Source organism: Acanthisitta chloris, unplaced genomic scaffold, assembly GCF_000695815.1.
Source record: "Acanthisitta chloris isolate BGI_N310 unplaced genomic scaffold, ASM69581v1 scaffold11969, whole genome shotgun sequence".
In the NCBI taxonomy this organism is placed as follows: domain Eukaryota; kingdom Metazoa; phylum Chordata; class Aves; order Passeriformes; family Acanthisittidae; genus Acanthisitta; species Acanthisitta chloris.
The window spans coordinates 1-18,568 of NW_008690886.1; the positions used below are offsets into that span (position 1 = coordinate 1).

Sequence of the window (18,568 nt, forward strand, 5' to 3'; positions counted from 1 at the left end):
TTCCCTCTGCTGTTCCCCGCACTGCTCCCCGCACTGCTCCCCTGCTTTTCCCCGCACTGTTCCCCGCACTGTTCCCTCTGTTGTTCCCCCTGTTGTTCCCCCTGTTGTTCCCTCTGCTGCTCCCTCTGCCGCTCCGCGTTCTGTGCCTTCGCCCGCGGAGCGCTCTGCTCTCGTTCCTCCCGTCGTGTTTCGGATTTCACCCCTACAAGTCTCCCCACCTCCGACCCGCCCCCCGATTTTCTCTTCCAGTTAAACGGGAGGCCTCCCGCAGCAGCGGATCCTTCCTCTTCATCCCCTCGTGCTCTCAGGTCGGACTGCAATGAGTGGACTGAGGTCTCCTGGGCTGCTGGGGCTGGTACTCTTAATGCTCTCAGCAGGATATTGCAAAGAGAAAACCGACTCTGGAGATTTGAAGGACAAGCAAAGTCTCTTAAATCTGATCATGGAGATCATTCAGGAACTGAAAAGGTACCACCTGGAGAAGGACAGTGGGATGCAGTACCTCTCCAAGCATGATTACACCCTGGACCGAAGGGAAGTGGCTGACTACGGAGGATACCAGGACGAGCAGAGAGTCGGTAAGTCACGGTCCATGACATAAGGGATCTCTTTTTTCCCCAGAGTGCCCTGGTGAATGAGACATCGCATCAGGTTGCTAATTTTATATTGGGAATTCTCTGCTCAAAATACCTGCAGATTCCCTTTGGTATCAGAAACAGACACAGATGGCAAATTTGGAGTAGGAAACCTCCGTTCACATCTCGGAGTCTTTCACTCTCTGGATAATGTACTCAGCTGGAAGTCCAACTTCCTGTGGCTTTGAATGAAACCTATTAATAAGGGAAAAGACTGAAATGGGTTGCAATCAAAGAAACAAGGGATGGACACACTCTTTTTCCTGGAAGTTTACCACTTACTGTAATGTGCTTGGTTTAAGTGTTTCCTGGAAGTGACCTTAGCAAGAATTCCCTTGCAGGACTGTAAAGACCTCAGATCTAGGAGTCTTTCCTGCAGCTCAGCTTCGTTAAACCTTTTGCTCCGCTCGTTAGTTCCTCTTGCACTCCACAGGTAGCACCTTTGAAGTGGGAGGGAACTGAAACACTCCTGTCACTGTACAGCTGTGAGCAGACTGGGACACTCCTGCAGTCCTCAGCCCGTTTGACTGGCTCTTCTCTAACCTCCTGGGACAGCCCAGGATCCTGTCTGAGATGCTCCGGGTGCAGAGAGCAGTGCAGGAGTACCAGTACCGAGCCACACGGTGATGGATAATTCCCGCTCAGTTTTCTGATGTACTTCTGTGCATCCATTTGGAAGTTGATTTGGCTTCTCCTGCTGCCTTGTCTAACTGTTCCCTGTCACTCCCAGCCCAGCAGCATTAGGGCTGCTCATCTTACCCCTCCCGCTCAAAGTGACTCCTGAATATTTCCCAGCAGATGTCTGCTCACCTTTCTCCAAACTGGCTTTCATTTTCTAGTGTGCTATTCATTTGGGGTTTATTGATCTCATAGAGCTTCACTGTACCTTTTCTTCACTCTCGTTCAAATGTCCTCACGATAGCATTTATTGCTGCTTGTCATGCAAATGTTGCTTCTCCATCTGGATGATTAATGAACATACAAGGGAAGATGATTTTGTTCTACTTACGATCAGCATGGGGAGAACGTTTTGGTTTCTAACTGCTGAAACTGAGCAGGGAACCCTGATCTGCACAGCTCTAGATCTCACCTTGGCACGTGGCTGCAGCTTTTGGTCACAGTTCTTGTAGTGTTTTCGGTCTTTCCATCAGCACATCTGGCTGGTGCTGCTGATGAAACTAATAAACCTGCTTTGCAGATTAGTTGGCAGTGTTGTTATTGACTCCTGAGCAGGGTTTTTCATTCTCTCGTTATAATGGAGTTATTCCCAGAAAGTTAGAGTCTTTCATTTCAGGTTTGGCATCGCTTTTGCCAGTGAGATGTCCCATGGGAAATTTCTGAGTGAAGCATGTGTGTTTTTAATGCTCTTCATGACATAATTAGGTCAAACACGGTATGGTCAATTTTACTTACACGGACTAAAGTTAGAAGTAAATGAAGAATGACTTTCGAGAAGTGTCTGACCTCAGGAGTGAATCAGATCTGAATGGAAACACTCTCTGCTTTCTATCTGCTAAGAGGAGCCAGGGGAGCGAAAAGGCTGCCCAGGCACTTCTGGTCAAACAAATAGAGCCCCGTGCAGGGCATCGTGCACCATCAGCACCGAGCTGGGGACGGAAAGCAATCAGAGGGAGCTGTAAATCAGCAAGTCACAGCAGCGTCAGGGCTCAAATGGATTTCAGTAAACCAGTTTCACTTTGCCGAACGCAGACCGCGAGGCAGCAAACCACAAATGTAGGGAGAGCAATTTGCTCAGCATCATTTCCTGTGAAGTTTATTTACTGCTAAACGGGAGGGAAGGAAATTCCTGTAAGCAGATCAATCCAGCAGAACTGTGCGTGTACAAACACACCTGGGACAGAGCAGTGGGTACATCTGCATAAGGGAATTACAAGCCACAAACCCAAACTTGAGTATAGCTTTGAGTCTTTACCACCAGCATAATATGCTCTTTCTGAGCAACCACGAGCTCAAATTTCTGGAAGAATTTAAATCTAGGTAAACTCAACAATGTTACATGTTCACAGAGAGCTCAAATCTGTCTGTCAGTTAATCATCATTGTCACTAATGACTGCATACCTAACAGGCATTGCTTGTTTCACCCTCACACTGTGTTTCACAGAGCATTTTACAGTGGCTTCCTGCATAAAACAAGTGCTTGCAATTTGGCCAACTGTATGCAAAGGACTTTTGACCTCTGTGCACCTGTGAAGATGTAGTGGTGATGTTTGCTGGGTAGAGTATTCCCTGTCCTCATACTGTGCTTAGTGCAGCAGAGTGACTGTTCTTTCCTCTGTCCTACAGAAATCGTTCCCAGAGATCTGAGGATGAAAGACAAGTTCCTAAAGCATTTAACAGGTATGTTTGAGTTGTGCACTGCTCTCCAACCCTTCATGTGCACACAGTGAGCTGTGCTGATTCAGAACTCATTTTTTCTTTCTATTTCAGGTCCACTCTACTTCAGCCCAAAATGCAGCAAACACTTTCATCGGCTTTATCACAATACCAGGGACTGCACCATTCCAGCATGTAAGTGCCAGCAGCAGAGACTGGCCTGAACCCAAGGGAAACCCTGACGTTTAGAGCTCTGTCAGGCCCCAGGGGTGATGCAATGTTAGGCCCTTGCAGTGCAGAGTCTGGAGTGCTCTGAGATGTACTGAGGATGCTTTGCAGCGCTGCTAGGACAGCGTCAGCACTGCAGTGAGGGCAGTGGAAACACAAGTGTTTCGCTGCAGAAACCCTGTGTGAATGGCCCAAACACTGTGTTTGGCACGGGTGTATCTGCCTCCCCGGAGCCAAACCCAGTGCTGGCTTCTCATGGGAACACAGCTCCTCTCACAAACGTCTCAGATTTAACTCCTAGTGCTGCAAATCCAAGATAGGATCAGAAATCCAGGCGGGATTGTTTGCTTTTCACTGGTTATGTATGGAGAACATTTCTAATAGACATTTTCTGGTTTGGCTGTTCAGCTACCAATCTATCAGTGATGCTGACAATGAATCTTTGCAACACTTGTCTTTAGTGAATTACCAAAGTATAACTTCCTAAGGCTTAGTAAAATAATAAAAAAATCAAAGTTCTGATGGGCACAAATAAGCAAATGCAGGTCCTGATATCTCATCGCTGTTGGCAGCACAGAGAACTGAATCAAAATTCGAACACATTGTTCAGTCAGTAGATGTGACTCCAGGTTCACACTGAGTGGACCTGTTGAGTAAGCAGAGGCTATTTTAGTGCAGCCTTTTCAGGGTGGAAGCACACTTTATTTTACTTGTCTGAGGTCACACAGTTGGGTCAGTGGCAGGGCTGGGAATAGAAACAAGAGCTGCAGACTCCAAGTTTCAAGTATTAATAAATATTTCAGCCCAATATATTTTAAAGGCATATTTGGTAAGAACCGTAGGCGCTTTCCCTATTTGTAAGGCTTCAGATTATGAATTCCTTGGAAAGACAAGGATTTGTAGACCAGGTCACACTCTGTGCATGGGAGGAAATGTAAGTTGATCATAACTTGTCTGTTTTGAACAAGCAAATGGTCATAGGACCTTTTCATAAGGATCACAGCACAAACATTACTTGGCTCAGCACTAACGAGTACCCTAAGCAGTGAAGCTAAAAACTTGTTGGTCTGACAGTCTAAATGAGCCTTTTCCTTCTGGCAGGTCATGCCCACCAACATGATGTCTGGATAATAGAGGAGAAATGTATGAATGGCACCTACAGCATAACTGTGCTGTGAGTGAGGGATTGTTACCATTGCATCCCTAGGAACCACCAGACACAGTTACTCATTAATGAAACAATGCCTAACCAAAATCAACCTCAGTTACCAGACTGGGCTAATTAGCAGCTCCTCACAGTGACTTTCTTCTAGGAAAATGAGATAACCAGGCTGCTTTCACCCCCCGTGCACAGTGTGATGTCAGTTCTTGGTACTGTTCTGACCTCAGGTAATACTGGTCATTCTCTGTAGGAGTTCAGAGGCCAAACAACAAATTAAAAGAAATTAAAAGCATCTCTGATGCTGCAGCATGATGGTAGGCAGTGCAAGAGCATTTTGTGGGCATACTTTCTAGTGCTTTGTACAGGGCAGTAGCACTGGCACCTAGAAACTAAAGTACTTTGCTATCTGTTCGTAACCCAATTTTGCTACATTCGCTTTCAGTTTGTCATGTTAACGAGAAAACCCTTTTGATGGATTTTCTCAGTTTTGTGTTGATTCTGGCCCTAGTTATAAGTGCATCAAAAAGAAGAAAGTGCCTAAAATACAAACAACTCATAGGACTACAGCGGAAAAACTAATTTTACTAGTTTTAAGGTGAAACTTGATATGGTTATGAATGGATTTTTATGATGTGGTCACCTGTTTGGGCTGGACTTAGCACTCCTATGAGCAGGAGATGGTTTTATCCAGTTTTCCCAGGAGGGAACTCCACTGGAGAGTGGCATTGCTCCACACTGAGCTGAGAGACTTGTAGCCTCTAGTGCAGAAACTTTTTCTGCCTCTAGTGCAGAAACTCTGCAGTCACATGTTTGGCTCCCAGACATGAGCACAGCCACAGGTGTTGAAGTCTGATGCACACACACACTTGGAGACCCTCCCAGCACATCCTGCTCTTTGCAGACAGACAGAACTCGTTGTAGTCACATGTGCCATTAGACTTGACTTTCAGTCACACAGTTTTTCCACACTCCATTTCTGAGGACTCCATTTCTATTCTGTTGCTAACTAAGGTATTCACTGAACTTTATGATGACACCAGTTAGCACACTGATGTAAATTTTGAATTTTAAAGGCAAAACTGGTTGCTCTGGTAATCTGTTTATGTGTTTTTTTCATGGCAGACTACAAAAGATGTGCCAGGCTTCTTACTCGGTTGGCAGTGAGCCCGATGTGCATGGAAGGATAAAGGTAAGGTTCCCCTGGCAGTCGGGACATCCCACCACACAGCAAAGCAGTGGCCTTGGTGTTTCATGCACGAAAAGTCATGGGTGCAGGTGGAGCCCTCGGAAAGGCAGAGAGCTTGCAGGTGCTTACGCATCAGCTCAATTAAAGTGCACCATTAGCAGCACTGATAACCTCACTTTAGGCGACTTAGGTTTCCTGGGATTTCCTCTCATGCCTATGGATTTGTTTCCTCTCTTTTTGACAAGCTCTGCTTCCCACAAATGCTTGGGAAACAAAAACAAAAGCCAACCAACTAAACCAGAAGGTACTTCCAAACTATTTGTGTTTAGAAGACTGTCACATAAGAATAAAAAAGGACTAATTACATCCTGTCCTTAGCTTTTACCTGAGACAAAGATATCCCCTTATCCCTGTAACAAAAGGATAAACAATCACCCCATGGACTCAGTAACAAATGCTGTCAAACCAAGCTATTTTAACTCTGTGAGGAAATCCACAGTGAGAAAAAGTAATAAATATTAAGCATTTAAGCTTATTTTTTAAAGTATTGGCTCTGTTTGCATGGCATTCTTGCAGGCAGCCTGGGGAAATGGGATCAAGACAAATGTAAAAATGAGTGGGAAAAGATACACAAATAAGTTGTTGGTGCTTCACTGTCAAAACTGGCAAAATGCATTGAGCAGTGTCACAGCTTCAATATGGGCATGAGATTGTTGAGTATCCTCATCAATAACTTGGGTGATAAAGACTGTGTGCATGGATTACAGTAGTGTACAAGCAACCATGATAGAGTACAAGAATGCTGGCAAATAAGCCAAATAGCCTAAAGCCAGGAAAAAATGTAAAGAGCAGAATGATGCTGTAGGAATACTTGGCATTTTGTGAACAGTTAGACAGGTAGTTCTGTCCAAAACGTAGGGGCTGTGGTGGATGGTAAACTAAGCAAGTCAGACATGCCACACCTGAGAATTTAATGTCAGACAACATGTTGGAATTTGTAAATAGGATCATTGTTTATGAAACCCTGTTGGAATTCGTAAATAGGATCATTGTTTATGAAACCCTGAAATAATCCCTGTTACTGGAATACTGCATTTAATTCGGGGCACCACACTGAGGACATGTGGATGCTCCTTGTGAGAGTCCAGAGAGGAGCACCAGGGATGAGCAAAGGCCCCGAGAACTCAGGTCCTGAGGACAGCTAAAGGAACTGGAACTGTTTAAGCTAAAGAAAAGACAATTGCAGGAACACACGGTAAAGCCATTCAGTTTCATAAAGGGTGGCTACAGGCCATCCTGTCTGTCTTGTCTATCTGTCTGTCTGGATAAATAAGACCTAAGCTGTTCAGCTCTGCAAACAGGTGAATGATGCTGTTACTGATGAGCAGCTATATCAGAGTAGCAGAGTCCCCTTCCTCAGAAAGTTTGAGCTTTATCTTAGCATCCTGTTAGGTAAACATGAACTTGTCATGTGAGGGAACAGTAAGTGAAGTAGTTCACGTTTCTCTCCCAGAGTTTTAAAAAAGTTTATTTTTTAAATGAAATTTTTCACAGTTCTAAAAATGCCATGGTTTTTAAATTAAATTTTTCACAGTTCTAAAAATGCCATTTTAAAAAATTCCATCGCCCACACAAGACCTTTGACAACCAGCAGGCACCAGTTCACACATCAATAACAACTCTCCACTTGGGTCATTCTCCACATAGACACAAACCAGGAGTGGAGAGTTCCTCAGCAACCTCTGTTAGTAGAAAGGAAGACTATTCCCTACATGTGCCTCGAGATTCACAGGTGCCTCCAGAAAATTAAGCCTCCTTTCCCCTCAGAGCTTTTCCACTGCCTAAGTTCAGGCTGAGTGGTTGAGATTTGCCCTCTCACAGGAAGGGACAGTGCAGGCTCTGTTTGTCTCCATCGTTTGATGGACTGAGCTGTAGAAAAACATGTTGGGTTTGTACTTGTGCCTGTGTTAAATGATCCTTTTCCTCCACAAAGGGTAGAGTTAGCATGACTGCAAGTTGTTTTCCAGAAGCTGCAAGGTTTTGAATGTAGTCCCACTTACACATAGAAAGGAGAGATGTCAAAGCCAATTCTGACTTAAGATGCTCTCTAGTGCACCAAGACTTCATTTACAGTCTGTGAGAAGAGATGTCAAAGCCACTTCTGACTTAAGATGCTCTCTGGTGCACCAAGACTTCATTTACAGTCTGTAGGAGGCAGACACTTCTGCTTTCTGCCATAAGGCTACAAGTCAAACTCCTGTACCATAACCCACCAAAATAACACCTTCTGAATTGTCCATGCCTGGTGTTTTTTCACTAGCAAATTACATTTCCTGTTTTGCTCAGTATCTGATTCTCATTTCATTGGAGGCTTATAAGTGGGCTGGGCTATAGATTAATTATTGCTTTGGCAAGCTAGCACTTTTTGTGCATTTTTCAGATCTGTGGACATCTCCCCGTGTTTAGAGATCAGCTTGGCGAGAGAAAAGAGATTTGTTTGTATTTAAAATGCATTCTGGACTATCACAGCTTTCAAGGACACAAGGCATTGAAACTCAGAGCTAAGATCAAACAAGAAAGTAAGACAGGAATTGGACATCTGTTACTGTTACAGCACACACCTAAGTGGTGTCTGTGTGTGTTGGTGGTACAATGTGTCTTAGGGAGCCTTCACTTCTCTCGGTTATGTGACACACATTTAACTGAGCTCCACCTCACCTGTTTCCAGAGTGCCTGTTCCCAGGGTCTGACCCAGCCATGAGCAGTGCAGGGACCCAGTAACAGCCCTGCAGCCTGCTGAGATTGCATGAGTGAAGCCAAAGCAGCAGATTTGCGTTGCCACACCACTCAGTAGTGCAGTTTTTTCCCCAGTCAGCAGCCCAGGCCATATTCCCTGGCTGCCACCAGCACTGATTCATTTCAGCCTGTAGCCCCTTGTCGTGGTCAGCACAGCTAGGCTAGAGTCCTGTTCCTCAGCCTCATTCTGCTCCCAGCTCCCTAACAGTTCCCATTGAAAAATAATGAAAAGTAACTGGTTTTTTTCTTTTAAAATCTCAACAGATTTATCAATGCTAAAATCTTGGGCCTTCTCAAGGGTTTCTGAAAGTTCCAGGTGCTTAGAAAACTGTACTGCAGCTGAGCACTGGGAATTGAAGAGCCACAGCTCCTGATCAGACAGCCATACAAAGGCAGGTGCAGATGAGGGGACAAACAAGCATCCTACCCACTGCTTCAGCCTCAGTGAGCTGCATGTTCCCATCAGCAATGAAAAACTCTGTTACAAACTCAGCATCTGTCAGTGGCACCACAAGCATGCCCATGTCTTCTGAACATCACCCTTACACAGGGTTCAGTGGGAGCTGACAGACACAAAGTAAGCTAGATGAAATCAAAGTTTACATCAGCTTCCCCTCTAAGGAAAAGGATTTGTCCTATCTGCGAAGCCAGTAAGAAACTAAATCACGTTAAGCTTTTCTGTAACATTATTGTATTTCCTAATAGCTTCCAAAACCTGCAAAACTAAATGTTTAAATACTACTAACAAGTATTTCTGTATGCACCAATAGCTTGATTTCCAATGGCTTTGTCAAGTGCAACTGACTCTGCATCCAAATGATTCTATTACGAATTATATTTAAGCAGCAGAAAATGCAGAGCAAGCCAAAGTACCAGAGAACTCAGTGACCACGGGAGTTACCATGCTCAGCCAACAGGAAAGAGGTGTGTGCACTGTCACACTGTTTGCTTAGGAGCTGTGGGAAGAAGGGTTGTGAGAATCTTCACTGCTCAGCCTTGGAATCAGCATTTCTGGAGTACAGACAAGAGATGTACATGAGCAATGTGGAAACCTCTATTTTGACTCAGTGATTTTGAGATGAGTATCCCAGAAATAGGTTTAGTTTCATCCTGAGAAACTACTCTGGGAAGAGTTAATAGAACAGTTAATGGAACCACTGCAGCCCCTGCTCAGCCTGTGCTGCTCAGTGTTTGCACGTTCCAGGGGCTCTATTTATACAACCAAATCTCAGAAATTTACTTCTATTTGTTTCTTGTTTATACGAATCCAAGTTTCTTCACAAATGGACCCAGTGAAACATCAGATCCTTCCTAGATCCTTCCAACTGGACATTCTACCAATAGCTTCTTGAGACCAATACATTAAGGCAGAAATTTGCAATCTTCTAATGCTACTCCTGCTGTTTATTCACTTTTTGACTTCACAGCTGCACTCACAGGACAGGACAGGACAGACCTATCAGCACATTTTGAATAGGCAGAACTTGAATTTTCCTCATCTACCTACAATAAACCAGCACAAAAAGGGATACTTGCCAAAATTTCAGCCTTGATTAACAAACAAAGCATTAATTTAACAGTCAGGTTGATATGAACTAAGCTAAATCAGAAATGCACTACTGGATCTTTCCAAAGTTATTACAGAGAGTGTTTGGGCCCTGAACAGCTCCCAGGGCAGTGTCACAGCCCCAAGGCTGACAGAGCTCCAGAGGTGTTTGGCCAATGCTCTCAGCACAGGGTGTGACTGTCAGGGATGTCTGTGCAGGGCAGGGGTTGGGCTGGGTGAGCCCCAAGGATTCCCTTCCAGCTCTGACTATTCTGTGATTCTGTGAATTCTCCAGTTTTATTTGCACTATGATAAACAGATTCTCAAACACGTGTCAGTACAAAAGACAATGAAAGGCAATTTTTTTCTCTCTTTTAAGCCACCAGATGTTACTCCCATGACAAGAAACACCAAGAACCAAGAGAAGTGCCTTGGAAACCAACAGGGAAACAGAACTTACTACCTTTTAGCATACTCCATTGTGAACAAGAGATTTATTTTTGCAGACCGACAGACGACTCCCCGTAATTCTCCTACCATGTGTTTTGTATGGCATCAACAGTTTGCAGGTTGACATTCTTTACAGTAGCAGAACTGCCAGTGGTACTCAGTGCTCCATCCCTCAGAACACACTTTACAACCGATGTGTAATGCTGCCAAAAATGACGTAAACACGAATATTTCACCAAGAAAGTTGATGTTCTATTGCTTAACTCTACAATTTCAAGGAATGTTTGTTTGTATATCTAGACCTACTAAAGATCTGCTCCACAGTAGTTGTGGTCACTTGATAACTTTCATGCTTATGCAACTTTCTACAAGTTTGGTTAAAACAGACTTGCATTGGGGTCACATTGTACCCTAGGAGTACAAACTGCATGACGAACAGGAACGCAGTTCCAGGTAGACATCCTCTCTGGGACAGTGGAGCATGGATTTTGTACACAGACACAAGCTGCCATTAATTTACTTTCTATACTAAATGTACAAAACATTCCAGCAAACGTGCAATATGTAAATACTGTAAATAACGAGCGTCAGTAATAAAGTGTTTGGTATGAAGTTGTCCTCAGTTCTCTGTCTGGCCGAGGAATCCCAGTAGACCAGCTGCCTCCCAGTGCCACCAGCACCTCCCACACTACAGCTCCTGCCCCAGGAGCCCACTGTGTGCCAAGGGAAGGGTGCCCAGCTCAGACAAACCCGGGCAGGCTGTGGGTGGGTGCTCCAGCCCTGCACACTGCCCAGGCCACGAGGCTGCTCCAGTTCTCTGCAGCATTACAGAACACAACCTTACTATGGCCAACACATCTTTTGGGCTTTGCCTGTAGGGGGTTGTGTTTGTTGGTTTGAATAACCTGCAGCCTATTCATGGCACTGTGAGGCAATATAAATCATTTCAGTGCCGTAACATTCCGAAGGAGTCAGTGAACACTTACTGGAGAAGCCTTAACACACGTTTCCCTCTCTTCCTTAAGGCAGATGTTAAATCCAGTTGTCACAATAAAATGGCTCAAACAGGAAGAACATTTTTATGTGCAATCTGTAGATGAACCACAGGGACTTTTATCTTAATACTGGCATTTAGCTTCCATTCTAGCCTAATTCAAACCACAGCACATAAACCCAAGAACCAACACACCCCTCCACACCCAGGGAACTCCAGGGGCTGAGATCCTCCAAGCTCACACTGCAGAGCCTCCAGCATCTGGCTCTTCAGGAGAAGAGGGATTTGCAGGCAGCAGGACAGAGCCCCACCCCAGGACACAGCTGTATTTAGCAGGGGAGAAGGACCTATTTTTATTAGCTTTCAGTGATCACTAAATGCTAAAGTTCCATTTCTCACTGGAAGCAGCATATGCCTGTGAAAACCTGGGAGTGACAGATCTGCTTCCACAGGATCCACTCAGCTGCTCATCTGCAGTGACCATGTGTGCAGCTCTGTGCCTCACTGTGGCTGCACTGACTGAAATCAGAGCCTGCTGTGCACGGGACTTTTAAATACTGTGCATCTTTCCTTTCCAGTGGGGCACCTTAAATCTGGTTAAACAAAAACCTTGTAAAAGGAAAACAGTGACCTGTTTAATGATTTAATCCATTAATACAGATGATCCCACTGAGGCTCTCCCTGGATTTGGCAGACGTGACCGTGCTCTGACGGAACATACAACCCTAACAGACTTCTCTTTTTAATTTAGGCTTAGGTGCAACTTTTCTGTCTAGAATAAAACAAGGCATGGGGGAGGAGGAGTCAGTTCTGTATTTTTTCAATCAAAATTACATTTTTCATGAGTGGCATTTTTCATGTGTAAGAGACATGATTTGTGTACTAATCCTATGCTCACAGTTTCTGGCTGAACCCAAGTAATGGTTCTGTGCACCTCTCCCCCCTGAAGGCACCTCTTGCTCTGTGTTCATGGCTTCTACAAATTTGTATGACATATCATAGTAAGAAAATCCATCAATCACCTTTTTCCTCCTAGCAGAGCCAATAGATTACTTGCTGAAAATATACCTCAAGGCTGAAACCTTTAAAATCTGAACTGAATTTAACACAAATATTTTTGACTTAGCATTACTTTACAGAAGATTCCTAAGCCTAGTGAAGGTAAACAGCCAGACCCTTTTATCTGCTTTCTGTTACCCCAGCAGCTCAAACATAAATATTTACGACCTTTAAATCTGAGCTTTAATAGGTAGGAAACTATAGGTTGAATTCCTACATGGCCAAGAATGGGAAAGCAAAACCCATCATGCTCTCAACCTCCTGAGTTATTCACTTTCACTGGAATATTTGCAATGGTTGTTCTGGCAGATAAAATTATATTATGCCCAAAGACTTCCACTTTTGAGGTTAGAGCATAAACCCACATGTAAGATGTTTTGCCCCTAACTGCCCATCATTTTTCCTCATTTGCTTTGTCAAAGCACTCATAAAAGCAATGGAAAGTAATTTTTCCAGAGTCAGAGCTTCATCAGACCTGAAATATTACATTACTTTTTGTCCCTGAAGTGAAGCAGCTATTAAGCTGCAAATTCCTAGCTTGGTTTTAAAGTCAGAACTACTGGCAGTACAACACACACAGACTGGTTTCTGTCCTGAGGTGTCCCTCTCCCACCTGCCTTTCCATGAGCAGGTCCTGAGGTTCTGTGTCTGACTGGAGTTCCAGCACAAACAGCTGCTGCACAGCACAAGTCCCAGGAGGCTCAACCCCTGAGGCAGGCTGCAGCACACGGAGTGAGCCCGGGGAATGCAGCACCGTGAGCACGTGGCAAACAGGCAGAAAGAGACAAAACCAAGGCTGAATCAGAAAGCAAATTTTATCGATCCAGTTGTACAGATAATGTGGTAAATGCTAGTTCATACCATTACTGAAAAGAGGAAAATGACCATGGTACCGTTCCATTGCCGATCTCAGCACATCACACTTGTAAGGCAGACAGGAGAGGAGGTGTTCAGACAATCAGGCATAGGTTTTCACAAAGCATTCACACTTTGTCCAAAGCAGAACTCTCTACTTACTGGCCTTCTGTTAACATGTATTACATTACAGGTGGGCTGTCTCCAGGTTGAGCTGCATGCTGAGAACACTTCTGACAGGCTCTCCTTTCCCCTGAGTAAATCTGGAAACGCTGCCTGACACTCGCCAAGGAACTGAGATTAGAGCACATTTCTCATCTATTACATTGCATGGATTTGAGTACTTTACGGCATGAGACACAAAATACCATTTCACACCTCAGCCTTTAAGCTGGTGTGCTCTGTCCTCAAAGCAAACACTGTGATGTGTACCTGTGACAGTGTGCTAGGGTTGACAGGAGAGCAAAGGAAGACTAGACAGACAAGTCCTAATCAATCTCTGAACTGGGCCCATCTGAAATATTATGAGAGTGTACCAGAGCAACAGTTATTTCTTCTTTGAATAACTAAACATTTAAACTGATGTAAGCGATTTTCACAGGATCCTGATGGTGCACACAGAGGTTTGGCTTGCTTAAGGTTTCAAACAGTGCTAAGAGCAGTTTGCTGTCTGTCAGGCAGCAGTTCTGTCAGTCCAGCAGGCTCCAGTGAAACAGCTTCCACCCCAAGGCTGCCTGGTGTCTGGGATGACACACCTCCCTCACACATGAACTAGGATCTCCCAGGCTCCCCCTGAGGAGCTGACTGAAGTTAACACACCCAGGAGCTCGGATTAGTCAGGAGGCAGATGTTACTGCACATAACAGCAAGATGTTACCTGTGCAGTGTGACAGATCAGTCTATCCTGAATGATACAACTGCACTGATGTGTGACAAAACGGCTGATCATGCAAGCCAGTTAGAATCTTCCTATATTCCTCACTCCAGGACAGAAAAGCTAAACCACAAAATTAAAACTGAGTTAGTACTGAACGTGGAGGCATAATTTTACAATTTAAATACATCAATTAAGTAAGTTTTACATGTTGAGGAGCAGCTAATTATTTTCCTGTAAAAACGAAGTGATGAAGCATTAATGAGGGTTCTCCAGGAATGCTTTGCAGCACCTGACACACTGCTCGTAAACAGTTTCAAAATCCTTTTCAGTCCCCTAGGAGAGAAGAGAGGAAGGAGAATGTAAGAATAACAACACTGGATTAACAAAAGACCAAACTGCAGAGTGGCAAACAACCAACACTAGGGAAGAGTGAAAACTGTGCCAATACCTGGTGATAGTTTTTGCGTGTTTCTCTCTAACCTGAGCTCAGGGATTTCCACAAACACTGTTACCTTGCACTCAACAGTCTCGGATGAGCTTCCTTCACATACTTGTTCCATGACTTTTGGAGCCCTTAGAAGTCTTTTCTCTTTATGTTCACATTACCCTGCCGTGTTGAGATTCACAGTCCAACAAGGCACTGTGCAGGAAAAACCCCAAACCAAAACGAATCCTGTTTTGAACCTGCTTCCCACCAATACCTTTTGATACTCACTACTCCTTGGGCAATGAATAGCAATTCCTTACTCAGCTTTTCCCACGGCACCAAGATTTTATAGAACCCTATTGCACCTTCCCCACTTCTCTTTCCTGAAGACTCTTAATCTAACGGTTTGCTCTTGGCTGGTATTATTCAGCCTCTTTGACCATCTCTGTCCATGTCTCTCTTATTTTTCCTGATCACATCCTTTTGCAAGGAGTCTGACTGACCAGAGCTTCACCCATACTGAAAACACAGGTGCACTGCATGACTCGGGTAACTGTTGTGAGCAGAAAGATATGTTTCCCTTTCCCATCCCAGTAACTTACACTGCTTTCTGAAGTCACTAAAAAGATATGTGTACACTTGGCTTTCTGCAACATCAGATGGCATGTGACATGCCAGCCATGGGGCCTGGAAAGATCACACACAACCCACACACAATTTTCAGCCAAGCCACCACAAGAAGGTCTCACACATACGTAGTATGGGTCCTCAATGATGAGCTGCTTCTGTGGGTCGTAACTCCCAAGGAGCTCAATTTTGGCCTTGCAGTCTTTAACTTGGTTGCTTTTCCGTTTCAGATCTCTGCAAAAAAGAAAATAAAATCCTCCCCTGAATTTTTCTTCCGAATTTTGGCAGCAGCACAGGATGTTCATGACTCTTTCTAGACCACACAGAAACACAACACGTGGCTGGGCTCAGTCAGTGCTGTGCACTCCAAGCTGCTGCTTGGCCTGTGTGTTTCTTGTTGTGTGGGGTCTTTTTCAGCTGAGAACGGAGGACAAAACCAGACACCTAATGCAGAGCATAAACAGTCAGGCACTCAACCTAGGGCTTAACAAAACTTTGTTACAGTAAGTTCATCGACGTCTTCCTCCAATCAATCATCAGCATTTTCATTATCTGCTTCAGCTGGTATTGAACACAAACAGATACTCAGGTATCTCCCCAGAACTATGAGTAAGCTTCTCCTATCTGTTTAGAGCCCGTGTTTGAAATTGGTAAGCTGCAAGTTCTCTCTCACTCACATGAAGTTCTACTCCAGGTAGCAGCAAATGGTAAATCAGTGAGTTACACTAGTTTTCCTTTTGACAGACTGTAACCCTTCATTGCTTGTCACATCCTCTGTCTCCTACCTTGCCCCCACTGATAAAGCATTCTGGTTTTGAGACAGCATTTTCCCCATCTCCTCACACATGGCCACCCATTAGCCCAGAAGCAGTTAAGTGCACTTCTCACCATCTTCGGGTCACAGGCAGCTCAGTACTCTGATTTTCACAATGAGCTGCCAGAGGATATTGCACATCTCCACACCAAATCATCATTTACTTACTCACCAATAAAAAATTGAAAAAAACCCCAACCCCTGTGAACACTTAGCCCTAACCAAATCAGCTTTAAGAAATTAAATTCTAATTACTAATTCTGACTCAGAAATTGATTTCAGATCATTTAGAAACAGCAGTGAGACCACAATACTGGGTTTGCCTATGGAAAAATCAGGGCTCCTCTATCACCTCAGAAGTTAGTGACTGAATTTCCAGATTTTCAATACATTCTCTAGTCTTTTACTGCTAACAGACAGGTCCAACCACTCCCATCAAGGCTTTTGGCACATCACTTAATGAACAGGAGAGGGCCACGTGGCTCTGGAACTAAGGAAAAGGCATGTCCCAAATCCTCCTTTTCTGTTCCACCCCTGGACCAGCCTGCCCTCCTCCCAGTGCTGCAAATCAGCACTCCCAGGGAAAACGCCTGACCTTGGTGTAAGTCTGAGGTGAAACTAAAGCATGGCAGTAGCAATATCCCTGTTACAGTTCTGATGTTTCTTCTGCTCCACAGCTCACACCGTGTGACTTGCTGATTCGGGTTTCCGTTCCAGAACTCCAGTGAAAATAGCAGTAAGCCCAGTCAGTCACCACCTGAATGCTGCAGTGGGGGCAGGAGGTACTGCCCCCACTCCTGAGGGGGTGGCAGAGGTCATTCTGCACATCCCAGAAATTCAACAAGGTAGTACTTACTTAGTTAAGTGGTGCTGCTTCCAGAAGTTATGTGCTACTGGCAGGTTTTTGTTTTGGTCTGGGTTGTGGTGGTTTGGTCTGGTTCTTTGAAACTAACTTTACAATAGCCCTTAAAGCACTCTGACCCTCCTAGTTATTAAAGCTCAGTTCTTTAACCCTCAGTGTGGATGTAATTGAGTGGAAACTTTGCTGGTGATATCGGGATTGTCACCCCAGGCAGCTCCTGCCCCAAACCTTCCCAAAGCACAGCAGGCAGAGCAGGGCTGACAAGGAGACCCAACTCCACCAGCTGCCAACCTCGCCTCTTTCACAGCTCACTCTATTTCTACTGGAAAAAGAAAAACACCACACCATATTTAGTCCCTTCCAAGCTCCCACAGTCTGTCTTTTAGCTGCTGTGCAATTAGAAAAACAGATCACTTGCAAGTACATTCTCATTCTTCACTACAGAGGCATCAGCTGCACTTAGCACAAAGAAACCAAATTTCCCTGTCCTTAATCCTTGAGTGGCAAGTGTCACACAAATAAACCACTGAGTTCTAGCTCATTAAACTGAAACAAGTGAAGGATCCATCTATTAGGACATCATTCACATACATGTAAAACACCCCAAGACAAGATAAGCAGTGGAATGTGACATCTGTCTCCAAGGCAACTGATAAGGCATCACTACAAGTAATCCATAAGAATTTGTTCCCTTTCTCCATACCTTACCTTAGATTGCTCTCATCCATACAAAGGATGTAATCAAAGGTCTGGAAATCCTCCGCAGTAACCTAGAATTAAAAATATCTGCTTTACCCTATGAACTGCCTTTGATTTATAGAAGTAGGAAAAAAGTATTTTCAGATGATGTGTTTGTGATTTCTTAAGAGAGACACAGGTGGAAAGAACAAACCTGCACCTTCATCAACTTTTACAGTGACTTAGAGCATTTTAAGCATACTGTACCCTGATTATTTAGCCATTTCTGCAAGTATTCCACAGAAACACCCAAGTCAGCTCTCTGGTCAATCCATTTCTTTTTTTTGGTTTAACTTCATGCACAGACTTAGAACATCATTACAAGTGCCATCTCCAATGCTTTCTAACTACCAAAACTACAGCAAGTTTCCAGCTGTGGGAAGCATGCCACGTGGACAAATTACTTCAGAGAAGAGTTTTAACCGGTAAACTTACCTATTACAAAAAGGTTGGGATGGCAAAATACCAACTTATTCTTTGTGCAAACAACAAACAGGTACTGATTAAGCTCCCACAACAGGGAGTACAAGAAGACAGACAGAAATGATCACCAGAATAAAGCCATAAATGAAACACTGCACACAAAGGGAACTGAGGGGAGAGGTGTGTCAGGGGAGCACGTGGAAAGAAAGAGTTAATGGCAAAAACCAATGCAGACTTGTTTATTTGCACTGTAAAAATATTTGCTGCATTCATGCAGTGCCTTTGACCTATGAAAATATTTCTGCAGTGGAAATAGCTCTGTTTTCTTGGCAACTCTAAGCAGTACCTCGACAGGCTGCTGATTGCTCTCCACAGCTGAGCACTGGGCCCTGTGAAAACACATGGGCACAGATTTGCTCCTCACAGGCCCAGGTAACAAAGAAATAAAGGCAGTGAGAAGCAAACCACACCTGCCACATTTTGCAGTGTGACACTGCTGCCCTGCCATCAGCCCTAGCACAGCTGCAGCCTTAAAACCAAGACCACCACTTGGC

General features: G+C 44.3%; 2 protein-coding genes across 2 annotated transcripts; one reads left to right on the forward strand and one right to left on the reverse strand.

The window, feature by feature from the left end:
• The first annotated feature begins 306 nt into the window (after positions 1-306).
• On the forward strand, positions 307-10,601 carry FAM150B (family with sequence similarity 150, member B). Its single transcript, XM_009082004.1, has 6 exons — positions 307-578; positions 2,941-2,994; positions 3,085-3,165; positions 5,483-5,549; positions 6,314-6,315; positions 10,275-10,601. The coding sequence occupies exons 1-4, from the start codon at positions 320-322 to the stop codon at positions 5,545-5,547; spliced, it is 459 nt and encodes a 152-aa protein (XP_009080252.1). The 5' UTR covers positions 307-319; the 3' UTR covers positions 5,548-5,549; positions 6,314-6,315; positions 10,275-10,601.
• Positions 10,602-14,378: 3,777 nt separating this feature from the next.
• ACP1 (acid phosphatase 1, soluble) lies at positions 14,379-17,623 on the reverse strand (the record flags this gene model as incomplete). The annotated part of the gene is made up of 3 exons (XM_009082005.1): positions 14,379-14,456; positions 15,306-15,411; positions 17,562-17,623. Coding segments are annotated over 3 exons (246 nt in total), but the record flags the coding sequence as incomplete, so codon positions are not given.
• Between the last annotated feature and the right edge of the window lie 945 nt (positions 17,624-18,568).